The sequence below is a fragment of the Mirounga leonina genome, unplaced genomic scaffold (genome assembly GCF_011800145.1).
Source record: "Mirounga leonina isolate KUSES-001 unplaced genomic scaffold, KU_Mleo_1.0 Mir_94, whole genome shotgun sequence".
Taxonomy (NCBI): domain Eukaryota; kingdom Metazoa; phylum Chordata; class Mammalia; order Carnivora; family Phocidae; genus Mirounga; species Mirounga leonina.
The window spans coordinates 53,684,823-53,695,885 of NW_023270855.1; the positions used below are offsets into that span (position 1 = coordinate 53,684,823).

General features: G+C 51.1%; 2 protein-coding genes across 2 annotated transcripts in view; one reads left to right on the top strand and one right to left on the bottom strand.

The window, feature by feature from the left end:
* Positions 1-11,063, top strand: part of HNRNPM (heterogeneous nuclear ribonucleoprotein M) — a 111,602-nt gene that overhangs the window by 63,590 nt on the left and 36,949 nt on the right. The gene's annotated exons all lie outside the window — the stretch shown is intronic.
* The window catches only part of MYO1F (myosin IF), a 33,187-nt gene that overhangs the window by 3,108 nt on the left and 19,016 nt on the right, over positions 1-11,063 (bottom strand). Inside the window, exons 16-22 of the mRNA XM_034998223.1 lie at positions 9,419-9,500; positions 7,908-8,014; positions 7,324-7,422; positions 7,085-7,229; positions 1,280-1,394; positions 1,017-1,186; positions 12-157 (exon numbers count right to left, since the gene is read on the bottom strand). Coding sequence (XP_034854114.1) covers positions 12-157; positions 1,017-1,186; positions 1,280-1,394; positions 7,085-7,229; positions 7,324-7,422; positions 7,908-8,014; positions 9,419-9,500 — 864 coding nt within the window. The remainder of the gene's footprint in view (positions 1-11; positions 158-1,016; positions 1,187-1,279; positions 1,395-7,084; positions 7,230-7,323; positions 7,423-7,907; positions 8,015-9,418; positions 9,501-11,063) is intronic.

Consider the following 11,063-nt stretch of genomic DNA (forward strand, 5'->3'; position numbering starts at 1 on the left):
CCTGGCCTCACCTAAGGGAAACTCCTCGGAGGGCCTGGATCTCCAGCTTCTTCTTCAGGACCTCACACACCTGGCCCTTCTCTGGTCCCTTCTTCACCTTCTCCCGTCCGATTATATACACACACTTGGGCGTCAGGATCAAGTCCCTTTTGATGGGCTGTGAGGATGCAGGAGCAGAGCTGGTGGCTGGAGCCCTGGGCATGGGCCGCCTGGCTCCACAAGATCAACCTCAGGCAGGGGAGTGGTGCTGGCAGGTGAAGGACAGGTCAGCTGAGTGTTTCCCTCCATGTGAAGGTATATGAGGAGTTACATTATATAAGAAATAGGAGGTTAAGGTATATTGGCTAGAGAGGGGTTTCGGGGCCAGTGAACAGGTACAGGAGAGGTGGCGCCCCTGGGCACGGCCCCCCTCAGAGCACAACACAGAATTCCTTAACGTACCTGACCAGGGTGTGGCAGGGTAAGTGATGAAAGAGGGCAGCCCCAGGAGGTGGACAGGGGGCAGGGGAGTGTCTGGGCCTTGACGAGCGCTCCCTGTACCCACAGCATGCAGAGGAAGTGCAGTGTGGGGCAGCGACCTGTGCCGGGCGTGGGCCGACCCAAGCCCCAGGTGTGTCTGGGCAGACGAAGATACGTCTAAGTGACAGCTCTATCTAGACTGGCTGAGGGTATACCTAATGGAGAGGTGTGTCCAGGGTAAGTGGGGGTGGCCCTATGGTCAGGGCTTCTGGGTGAGGGAAGTGTGTAATTGTGGAAAGCTGTGTCTGGCCAGACGAAGATGTATGTGACGGACAGGTGTGTCTGGGCTACATGAGGGCATATTTAATGGCCAGACGTATCTACACTAGTTGAGTGTACAGGTGTGTCTGGGCCAGTTGAGGGTGTACCTGTGATGGGGCAGGTGTATCTAGGCTAGGTGAATATATACCTGTGGACAGGTGTATCTGGGCCAGGTAAGGGTGTACCTCTGGTGGGGGTGCCAGGATCCCAGACGTGCCCACCTGCTAGTGCCTCACCTTGAAGCGGCGGTCGTACTTGGTGACCGAGTCAGCGAAGTCCACGCGTTCCCTCTTGCCCAGGAACTGGCGCAGCTCTGGCCGCTCCTCTAGCCCCAGGTAGTCCCCGACGAAGTTCCGGTTGATACTGTTCCGTCTCCGCTCCTTCTTGTTCAGCAGGATGTTGGAAGCTGTGGGGACACCGGGTCGGGGGCAGAGGTTGTGGCCTGGCTCTTCCAAGTCCATCTGTCCCCACCCTGAGCCTCCCATCTGCAGCCTCTCACCTTCCTCCCGCATCTCCTCGTACTTCCGGACTGCCACATGGCGCCTCCAGGCCTTCTGGATGGTGCGGGCAAAGCCATCGAACTTGCGCTCTCGCATCTCCTCCAGAAGGAAAAGCTGGGCGAGAGGGAGGGGTGGTGGGTCTTTCTCTGATCCCACCCTACCCACTTGCTCTTGCTTACAGGCACCTGCACGCATGCTCATACACTATGGTCAAAAAAATTTTTTTCTTCCTCCAAATGACTGGACCCAGGGTTCCCTCCCAATATGGGGCACAAACCCCTGCATTAAATGAAACTGTGCGCTGGTCTTGCAGGGTTCGAATCCCAGCTCTGCCTCTTCTAGCTGTGCTGTCTTGCCAGAAATAGTGTAACATCACAGTTTCTCACACTGCTAGTTAAGTTATGGCACGTCACCCACCTGAGGTGCACCCCAATTTCAGAGATGTTAGAAATGTGAACCAATGTGCATCTTAGAAAACCAACAAAATACTGTAAATGTGAAAATCTGGTGTATAGGACTGTGATGTACCTGGAGACCAGGTAGTTGTATAGTGTACAACCTGCCCAGCTGTACATGCCCGCCCTGGAAAAGAAGTTTTTACAGAGAGCAGACTTTTGAGTTTTAAGAGTCTCAGTCCAGAGGGGACTTAAGGTATAAACTATATTAGAGCAAGTCAGAGTTGCAATGCCATGAAGGATGTGCCTTTACTTAGAATAATAACAGTGAACATATCAAGGAGAGGAGCCCACTGGATATGAAAAGTTATAAATCTCAGTAATAAGAACAATGGGGTGCTGATCGAAGAATAGAACAACCTAGTGGGATAGGACAGATGACTGGGGAGCGTTGTAATTCAAACAAATTATTTATTTAAAGATTTCATTTATTTATTTGACAGAGAGAGAGACACTGAGAGAAGGAACACAAGCAGGGGCAGAGGAAGAGGAGAAGCAGGCCTCCCGCAGAGCAGGGAGCCCGATGCGGGGCTCGATCCCAGGACCCCGGGATCATGACCTGAGCCGAAGGCAGACGCTTAATGACTGAGCTACCCAGGCACCCCTAATTCAAACAAATTTAGTGATAAAAGGGACAGCATTGTCAATCAGGGAAATACCGAAATGGGAAATAATGTAAATAAAATGGGGCTTTATTTAGAAAAATAATTAGCACTTCACCCAGACGGATTTGTCAAATACACAAATACTACATCACTGCTAAGGCTTGCTTTGCTGAGCAAGGTGGTTGATGTTTCCCAGAAACCCCAGGGTTCGCCGCAAGGACCAAAGTAAGTCTGTCGATACTTGGTTCAAATGCACTTTAAAAAAGTATATCTTGGAGGGATACCTGGGTGACTCGGTTGAGCATCTGACTTTTGATTTTGGCTTGGGTCATGATCTCAGGGTTGTGAGATCGAGCCCCAGTGGGGCTCCGTTCTTAGGGGGGAGTCTGCTTCTCTCTCTTTCTCCCTCCCTCTCCTTCCGCCCCTCCCCGCCCCCCACTCATTTTCTCTCTAAAATAAGTAAATCTTTATATATCTTTGAGAACTTTTAAAGCTGTGAGTGTTTGTAAGTATTCATGAAAGGTGGGGATCTTTTCACCAGGAAGGAATCCTAACCCCACCAAGGCTATAGTTTCACAGCCTGCAGGGAATCGAGTGGAGTTTCCATACTCCTTTGTTTCTCAGACCGGTATTATATGGGTCAGTGGGTCTGTGTGCAAAGCATGCCCAAGTAATGCCTCGTATAGGGTGTCTGGATGGCACGGAAGTACATTCTGCAGTTTGCTGAGAGGACATCAGGTATGAATAAAGAGCTTGCAGAACTGGGGGTGGGCCAGTCAACCAGGAGTCCTCTCTGCCTTAGCTGTTTAGGGCAGGTGGGACGAGTGTCCTGCAACCTCGTTATTTCTGCTCAGGGAAGGGAATTCGTTTTCAATTTGGGAAAGGAATCTTCCTGTCTACAGAGTTTAAAATTCATCTCCTTCGGGGCGCCTGGGTGGCTCAGTCGGTTGAACGACTGATCCTGAGGTCCTGGGATCGAGCCCCACATTGGGTTCCCTGCTCAGCGGGGAGTCTGCTTGTCCCTCTGCCTGCCCCCACCCCCGCTTGTACATGCGCGCACGCACGCCCTCTCAAATAAATAAATAAATAAATAAATAAATAAATAAATAAATAAAATCTTTAAGAAAATAAAATTCATCTCCTTCAGGGTGCCTGGGTGGCTCAGTTAAGCGTCTACCTTTAGCTCACGTCGTGAACCTAGGGGCCTGGGATGGAGCCTCGAGTTGGGCTCCCAGCTCAGCAGGGAGAGTCTGCTTGTCTCTCTCCCTTTGCCCCTCTTCCCACTTGTGTTCTCTCTTTCTAATAAATAAAACCTTTTTTTTTAAGATTTTATTTATTTATTCATGAGAGACAGAGAGAGAAGCAGCGGCAGAGGGAGAAGCAGGCTCCCCGCAGAGCAGGGAGCCCGATGCGGGACTTGATCTCAGGACCCTGGGATCATGACCTGAGCCGAAGGCAGGCGCTTAACTGACTGAGCCACCCAGGTGTCCCAAATAAAACCTTTTTAAAAATAAAATTCAGGGGCGCCTGGGTGGCTCAGTTGGTTTAGCGACTGCCTTCGGCTCAGGTCATGATCCTGGAGTCCCGGGATCGAGTCCCGCATCGGGCTCCCTGCTCGGCGGGGAGTCTGCTTCTCCCTCTGACCCTCCTCCCTCTCATGCTCTCTGTCTCTCTCATTCTCTCTGTCTCAGATAAATAAATAAAATCTTAAAAAAAAAATAAAATTCATCTCCTTCATGTGCAGAGGGCAGAGCTGCATGTGCTTGAGGTGGGTAGACAAGCCCCAAATCTGAGCTTATCCTAGTGTACTGGCTTGAATAGTGTTCCCCCTCCAAATTCATGTCCACCCGGAACCTGTGAATGTGACCTTCCCTGGAGAGAGGGTCTTTGCAGATGTAATCAAGTTAAAATTAGGTCATACTGGAGTAGGATGGGCCCTCAATCCAATATGACTGGTGTCCTTCTAAGAAGAGGGACATTGGGACCTAGACACAGAGGAGAAGGCCATGTGATGACAGAGGCAGAGACTGGGGTGATTAGGAGTGGCAAGGATGCCTGGGGATCACCAGACGTTAGGGAGAGTCAAGGAAGGATATTCCCTGGAGCCTTTAGAGGGAGCATGGCCATGCTGACACCTGATTTTGGATTTCTAGCCTTCAGAAACATGAGAAAATTAATTTCTGTTGACTTAAGCCCATCCAGTTTGTGGTACTTTGTTAGAGCTGCCCGGCATGACCCGCAGTGAAGGCCAGCAGGTATGTAAAACACCGAGGATATTTTGAGTCCATGTTTACAAGACACAGAATCCAAGTCAGAATCATCCCAGCGTAAGTGCATTTATGGTCGAGAAAGTCCCCAACTCCATTAGTTCTTTGATCAATTTTGATACCACACAGTTATGAAGTCATAAAACTGTTCCCATGTTTGTTTCCTTCTTCTGTTTTCATTTTACTAAAATGTTTCTCATCGGGATCAGTTTTGTCCCGTGCAAATTTTCAGTCTTTCTTTTTTCCTTACAGAATGTTTCCATGAAATGTTTCCCTTTGTGAATTTCATTATTTCCAGCCAGTTCATCTTCCCCACCTCAAAATGTGCAGACTGCATTTTTTGTCAGAATTTTTTTGCCAGAATTTGATTGTACCTTATATAGTCTTAGCCAGTGCTAGCTTTGTTTGTCTATTTGTTTTCTTCAGTGTCAATTTTTAAAATTAAAAAAAAGATTTATTTATTTGAGAGAGAGAGAGAGAGCGAGCGGCGGGGGGAGGGGCAGAGGGAAGAGGAAGAGATAGTCTTCAGCAGACTCCGTGCTGAGTGTAGAGTCCGACATGGGGCTCCATCTCACGACCCTGAGATCATGACCTAAGCCAAAACTAAGATTTGGATGCTTAACCGACTCTCCACCCAGGTGCCCCAAAGACTGTTCTTATTTCTTGGGGCAAATGCATCTATAGGGAGAAGCTCTAGATATAGGTACAGACAAGTTTGGGGGACCAAGAGCCCAACCTCCCAAGACAATTTTCTTCTTTCTCTCCTTTCCTTTTCCTTTTCCTCTCCTCTCCTCTCCTCTCCTTTCCTCTCCTCTCCTCTCCTCCCTTTCCTTTCCTTGCCTTTCCTTCCCCCACCCTTCCTCCCTCCCTCCCTTCCTCTCTCTTTCGCTCTCTCCTTCTCTCCTCTCTTTCTCTTTCTTTTCTTTCTTTCCTCTATACCCAATGTGGGGTTTGAACACATGACCCCAGATTAAGAGTCGCATGCTCTACTAACTGAGCCAACCAGGAGCCCCGACAGACTATTTTGTAGTCATAAAATCTCCAGAATCTCCACCCCAGTGTTATGTGTTTGGTTTGATGAGAGAACAGTTACTTGTAAGTTACAGTCACATCAAGGGAATCATCTGGACAATTTCCCAGTTGTCTTCAAGTCCCTAAGGTGCTAGCGGAGCAGGTGGTCTGATCATGCAGGTGGTGAGGCACCTAGCGAGGCCTGGGCAGGCAGCAGCCCTTTCCCCAGTGCTGGAGCGTGGCCCAGGCTGGGGGACGTAAGACTTGCGTGGGACTGTGGTGAGCTAGCACAGTTCATCCAGACGGCCGGCTCCCGGTTTGCTGTCCAATCCTCGCATAGAAGCAGGTGGCCAGGCAGGCCCCCCCCCAAGGGGATTCCTTGCCCTGCCTTTTAATTAATTAATTAATTAATTTATTTATTTATTTATTAAGATTTTATTTTTCAGTAATCTCTACACTCAACATGGGGGCTCAAACTTCCAACCCGGAGACCAAGAGTTGCGTGCTCTGTGGACAGCCAGCCGGGCGCCCCCTCCCCCACTTGGCCCTGCTTTTATGTTCTCTTTGTCATTGTTGCTTTTTAAAAAACTCCCCCCACCCACGTTTATTGAGATATAACTGACATATAGCATTGTGTAAATTTAAGGTGCACATGAGTTGATGCGATATATGTATATATTGCAGAACTGTTAACTAGCACCTACGGTTACCATTTCTTTTTTGTGGTGAGAACATGGGAGATCTACTCTCAGCAAATTGCAAGTATACAACACAGCATTGGTAACTATAGTCGCCATGCTTACAGTAGGTCCCCAGAACAGATTTGTCATTGTGACTTCGTTTTTTCCATGCAAGCGGAGGCAGCATGGAGTTGGTGGGGCTCCCAGCCTTTCGCTAAAAGGCTAAGAGCTGATAACGACGTGCTGGAGGGATCATTTGTGCATAGAGGATGCGGAATGAGGTTTGTGGTAGATCAGGGCCTGGGGCAGGTCTTGGGATCAACCAACCACCACTTGGACAGGGACTCAGTGTGTTCATGAAGGAAGGAAGGAGGGAAGAGGTAAGAAAACGTAGGAAAGGAGAAAGCACAGAAGGAAGTTAGTAAAGAAGGAAGAAAGCAGAAAGAGAAGGACAGAGAGAAGGAAACAAGGGACAAGAGACGTTCTGGAGAGCTGTGAGTTCTTACCCCTCATTGGCTCTGCGTTTCTCCACCTGCCGCCTGGCCACCAGGGACTATCCGGCTAATTCAGGTTTTTCTGAGCACTCGCTCACACTGCCTAGCGGACTTCCTGTTTTGTCTGAGCCTCACCCCAATCCTGCAGGGGGGCTACCACTCTCCCCACTTTCCAAAAGGAGAAACGGAGGCTCCGAGGGGTAAGGCAACATGCCTGAGGCCTAAAGTGGCCTGAAGAGCAGGACCTGCCCCCGTGCGGTGATGCACGTATCTCCCTCTCTCTCACACTCACCGACTCAGGGTTCTTGACAAAGACCTTGGTGCTCCCCATCTGGTACTGGTCTGGCTCCATGTTGACCGCCCGGAGCAGGTGCTGGACGCCCTGACGTTCATCCCCACGCCACTGGGGCCACGTCTCAGGGGTCAGAATGGCGTACCTGGAGGCAGAGGGCGTGGGAGGGTTTGGGGTCCCTGCTGGCAGTCCCTCTGCGGGGTGGTGGGGAGGGACTGGGGCAGGCGGGGGAGCCTCACCTCTGCAGGAACTTGGAGAACTGGCGGCGGTAGGCGAAGCCAGCCCGGCGCACCCTGATGTTCTCCTTCAGGCCCAGGTACTCCACCTGGTGCTTGACCCTAAGGGGGAAGGCACTGTGAGTCCCCTGGGGGATACTCCCTGGTCCTGGGTGTGAGTGGGTGCTGCTGAGCAGGGCTGGAGAGGGCAGATGTGAGACCAGGGGGGTCTGGATTCATGCTGGGGGCAGTTTGGGGGGGTGACTTCAGTGTCTGGGAGTCAGTTCTGTGGAGTGGGGGCCTAGCTTCTGGGGGGAGGGGTCTGTGTGAGTTCTGTGGTCAGTTCCAGGGTTAATTCTAGGGGTGCGTCCTAGGGTCTGGGGACAGAGGGGACTGTGCTAATCCCTGGGTCACCCGACGCTCAGTTCCACTCATCCCTGCAGCCTGGAGGGTCTTGGTCAGTGCTGGGTAGAACCCCAGGACCCTGAGAGGTTTTGCGCTGGTCCTAGGGGTCATCCTCAGGATGGGTCGCATGACTCTGGGTGGGCTCTCGAGGGAGGGTCAGTCTGGGGGGACAGGCTGTGTGCATTGGTCCAGCTGGTAGTCACCTGCTCTCCTCCCAGTCACGGGGCTTCTTGGTCTCGTTGGGTTTGATGCAGCGAATATAGTGGGGTGTACATCTCTTCAGGGTGGTCACCAGGTCATTCGCTTGTTTCTGAGGTGGGGGAGAAGGCGGGGGTGGTGCACAGACGGGGCCCTTGGACCCTCTCTCCTCCCACCCTGGGTACAGGGTCAGGGGACAGAGAGACCCTGAGTGGGGGGCTGGCTCGCAGTGAGCCAAGGGGTCCGGTGTCCCTGGTCTGTGCATTCTTCCATTAGCACACACCATGGGGCTTGATATTGTGTGTGTACCTGATCCTTGAACCTCAGACTAGGAGCTCTCCTGTCTGCAGCACTCACTGCTTAATCTGGCGCGTAGTAAGTGCTCAGCAAATGTTTGTTGATGGAGTAACTGAGCACTCAAGACAACATGTTGCATAGAACATTTCTGCCTGTCCTTCGAGGGGGACCACTGCTTTGGGAGTAGGGAATCATGTGTGTGTCCCTTGAGTTGTGCATTTTAGTCCCTTGGAGGAGACTAGAAAGGACATTGTTCCAGGCGGGGGGATTGGAGAGAGGGGCACGGGAGACCTCGATGTGGGGTGTGCTCTGCTGTGTGGTCCGGGCCGGTGACTGCTGCCGTGAGCCTTGGTCTCCCCATCCACCGGGTGGGACTAGTCCCATGTGTGTAAAGGGTCCCGCGTTTGCAGCCAGCCCTGGCAAGGGCTCAATGCGCGGTTATGAAGAGATTTCTTTAGACTGGGACACCCAGCTGATAGCAGCACTATTCATAATAGGTTAAAGTGAAAACAACCTAAGTGTCCATCCACGGAGGAATGGGTAGGAAAATGTGGCCCATTCATACGCTAGAAGATTTTTCAGCCTTAAAAAGGAAGGACATCCTGACACCTGCTACAACATGGATGAACTTTGAGGACATTATGCTGAGTGAGGTAAGCCAGACCTGGAAGGACACATCCCACAGGACCCCACTCCCAGGAGGTCCCCAGAGGAGTCCCGTGCACAGAGACAGAGAGGACAGGGTGGGAGCCAGGGCTGGAGCAGGGGGTGGGGAGTCCGTGCTTCATGGGGACAGAGTCTCCGTGTGGGGAGATGGAAAGTTCTGGAGAAAGTTCTGGAGACAGTCTGGGGAGATGGAAAGTTTGGAGACAGATAGTGGGGGGGGGGTGGCACAATGAGAATGTGCTTCATGCCACTGAGCTGTGCACTTAACAATGGTTAAAATGGTACGTTTTATGTATATTTTACCACAATTCAAATTAAAGCGGTAAGTAACCAGAAGACCAAAAAAATTATTGAGATGATGGTTCACTTTTGGATTTAGAGAGTTGGGGGGGACTTCAGGGCAACTGGTCCAACCTCCCCACTAGCCCCAGAGCTGGAAGAAGACCCTGCAGCACAGAGGGTGCCAGAGAGAGGAGCGGAAGCTCCAGGACGAGAGAGAGACAGACCCCAGCCCTCCCTATGCCCAGCTTCTCCTCTCCGGCCCCAGGCCCACCTTGATCTTGGAGCCAGCCGTGCTGGGGCGGCCCTTCTTGTCTACATCCAGCTTCTCAGGGAAGAGCATCCGGAGGAAGGCCCTAGGCAGCGGGGACAGGGGGAGTCAGAGGTGCAGCTGAACCTTGGGTGCTAGCATAGTTCTCCCTGAGTGTGGCGGGTGTAATGGTGAGAACCGCAGAGTTCGTTTTGTCCTTTTGGTTCCTTGATCTATTCGCGCTGTTCCTTCTGCCGCTACGACCATGCACGACTTGGGTAGCAAGTAAAGTAGAACAAAGTTCAGTTCAGTAGGGACGTCTCTCTAGGGCTGCAACATGTCAGCATCTTGGGCTTTAGGGGCAGGTCCCCTTGTAGGAGCACACACAGGCTCACATGAGTGAGCGAAGAGATGCAAGCGTGCTGGCTGCCTGTGGTAGTCCTAGATCGGCCCAGTCTGATTGTCCATCAGCAGGGGATTGCTTCGACATTCTTTGCTCCAGTCACAATCCCCTCCCTCATCTCCTCAGTGAGGTCTTCCCCGACCGCCATAACACAGAACGAGTGCACTGCTCATCCATACATATTCGGGAGGATGAAAGAGTTCTGGGGGGCACCCGGGTGGCTCAGTCGGTTAAGCGGCTGCCTTCGGCTCAGGTCACGATCCCAGCGTCCTGGGATTGAGCCCCGCATCAGGCTCCCTGCTCAGCGGGGAGCCTGCTTCTCCCTCTCCCTCTGCCTGCCGCTCTGCCTACTTGTGCTCTCTCTCTGTCAAATAAATAAATTAAAAAAAAAAAAAAAGGAAGAGTTCTGGAATGAGGGAGTGGGGATGGTTGCGTTGTGAATGTGCTTCATGTTACTGAGCTGTACAATGCAAAGTGGTGAAGAAGGTGAACTTTATAGTGTATTTTATTACACTTAAAAGAAAGTAAAAAAAAAAAAAAGAGTGAATGATGCCCACCACACGCTCTAGCCCTTTATCAACGTAGTTTTTCTATCCAGTGCTTGCCCCAGTGGACACCAGAATCACCAGGAGAGCTTGTGAAAACACGGCTGGCTGGGCCCCCACCCGGTTCTTCTCGAGTTTCTCATTCACATATCTGGGCTGGGGCTCAGTAATTTCTAATGAGTTCCCAGGTGGTACTGCTACCGCTGGTTCAGGAACCCTACTTTGAGGACCACGGCTCTGTGCTTTCCAATATGGCGGCCCCTGGTCACTGGTTATCGAGGCCCTTGAGACTTGGCCTGTCTGAATCATGATGCGCTGGGAGTGTTAAAGTGCATACCAGATTTCAATGAGTACCGCAGTATGGGGCAAGAGAGTGTAGTTCATTCATTCTTAATTGATTCATATTCATTCATTATTAATTTTTATATGGATTGCATGTCGAAATGATATTTTGGGTATATTGGGTATACGAAAACATTTTTAAATGTCATCTATTCACCTTTTTACTTTTTTTTTTTTTTTAAAGATTTTATCTATTTATTTGAGACAGAACGAGAGAGAGAGAGCACATGAGAGGGGGGAGGGTCAGAGGGAGAAGCAGGTTCCCTGCTGAGCAGGGAGCCCGATGCGGGACTCGATCCAGGGACTCCAGGATCATGACCTGAGCCGAAGGCAGTCGCCCAACCAACTGAGCCACCCAGGCGCCCCTACTTTTTTTTTT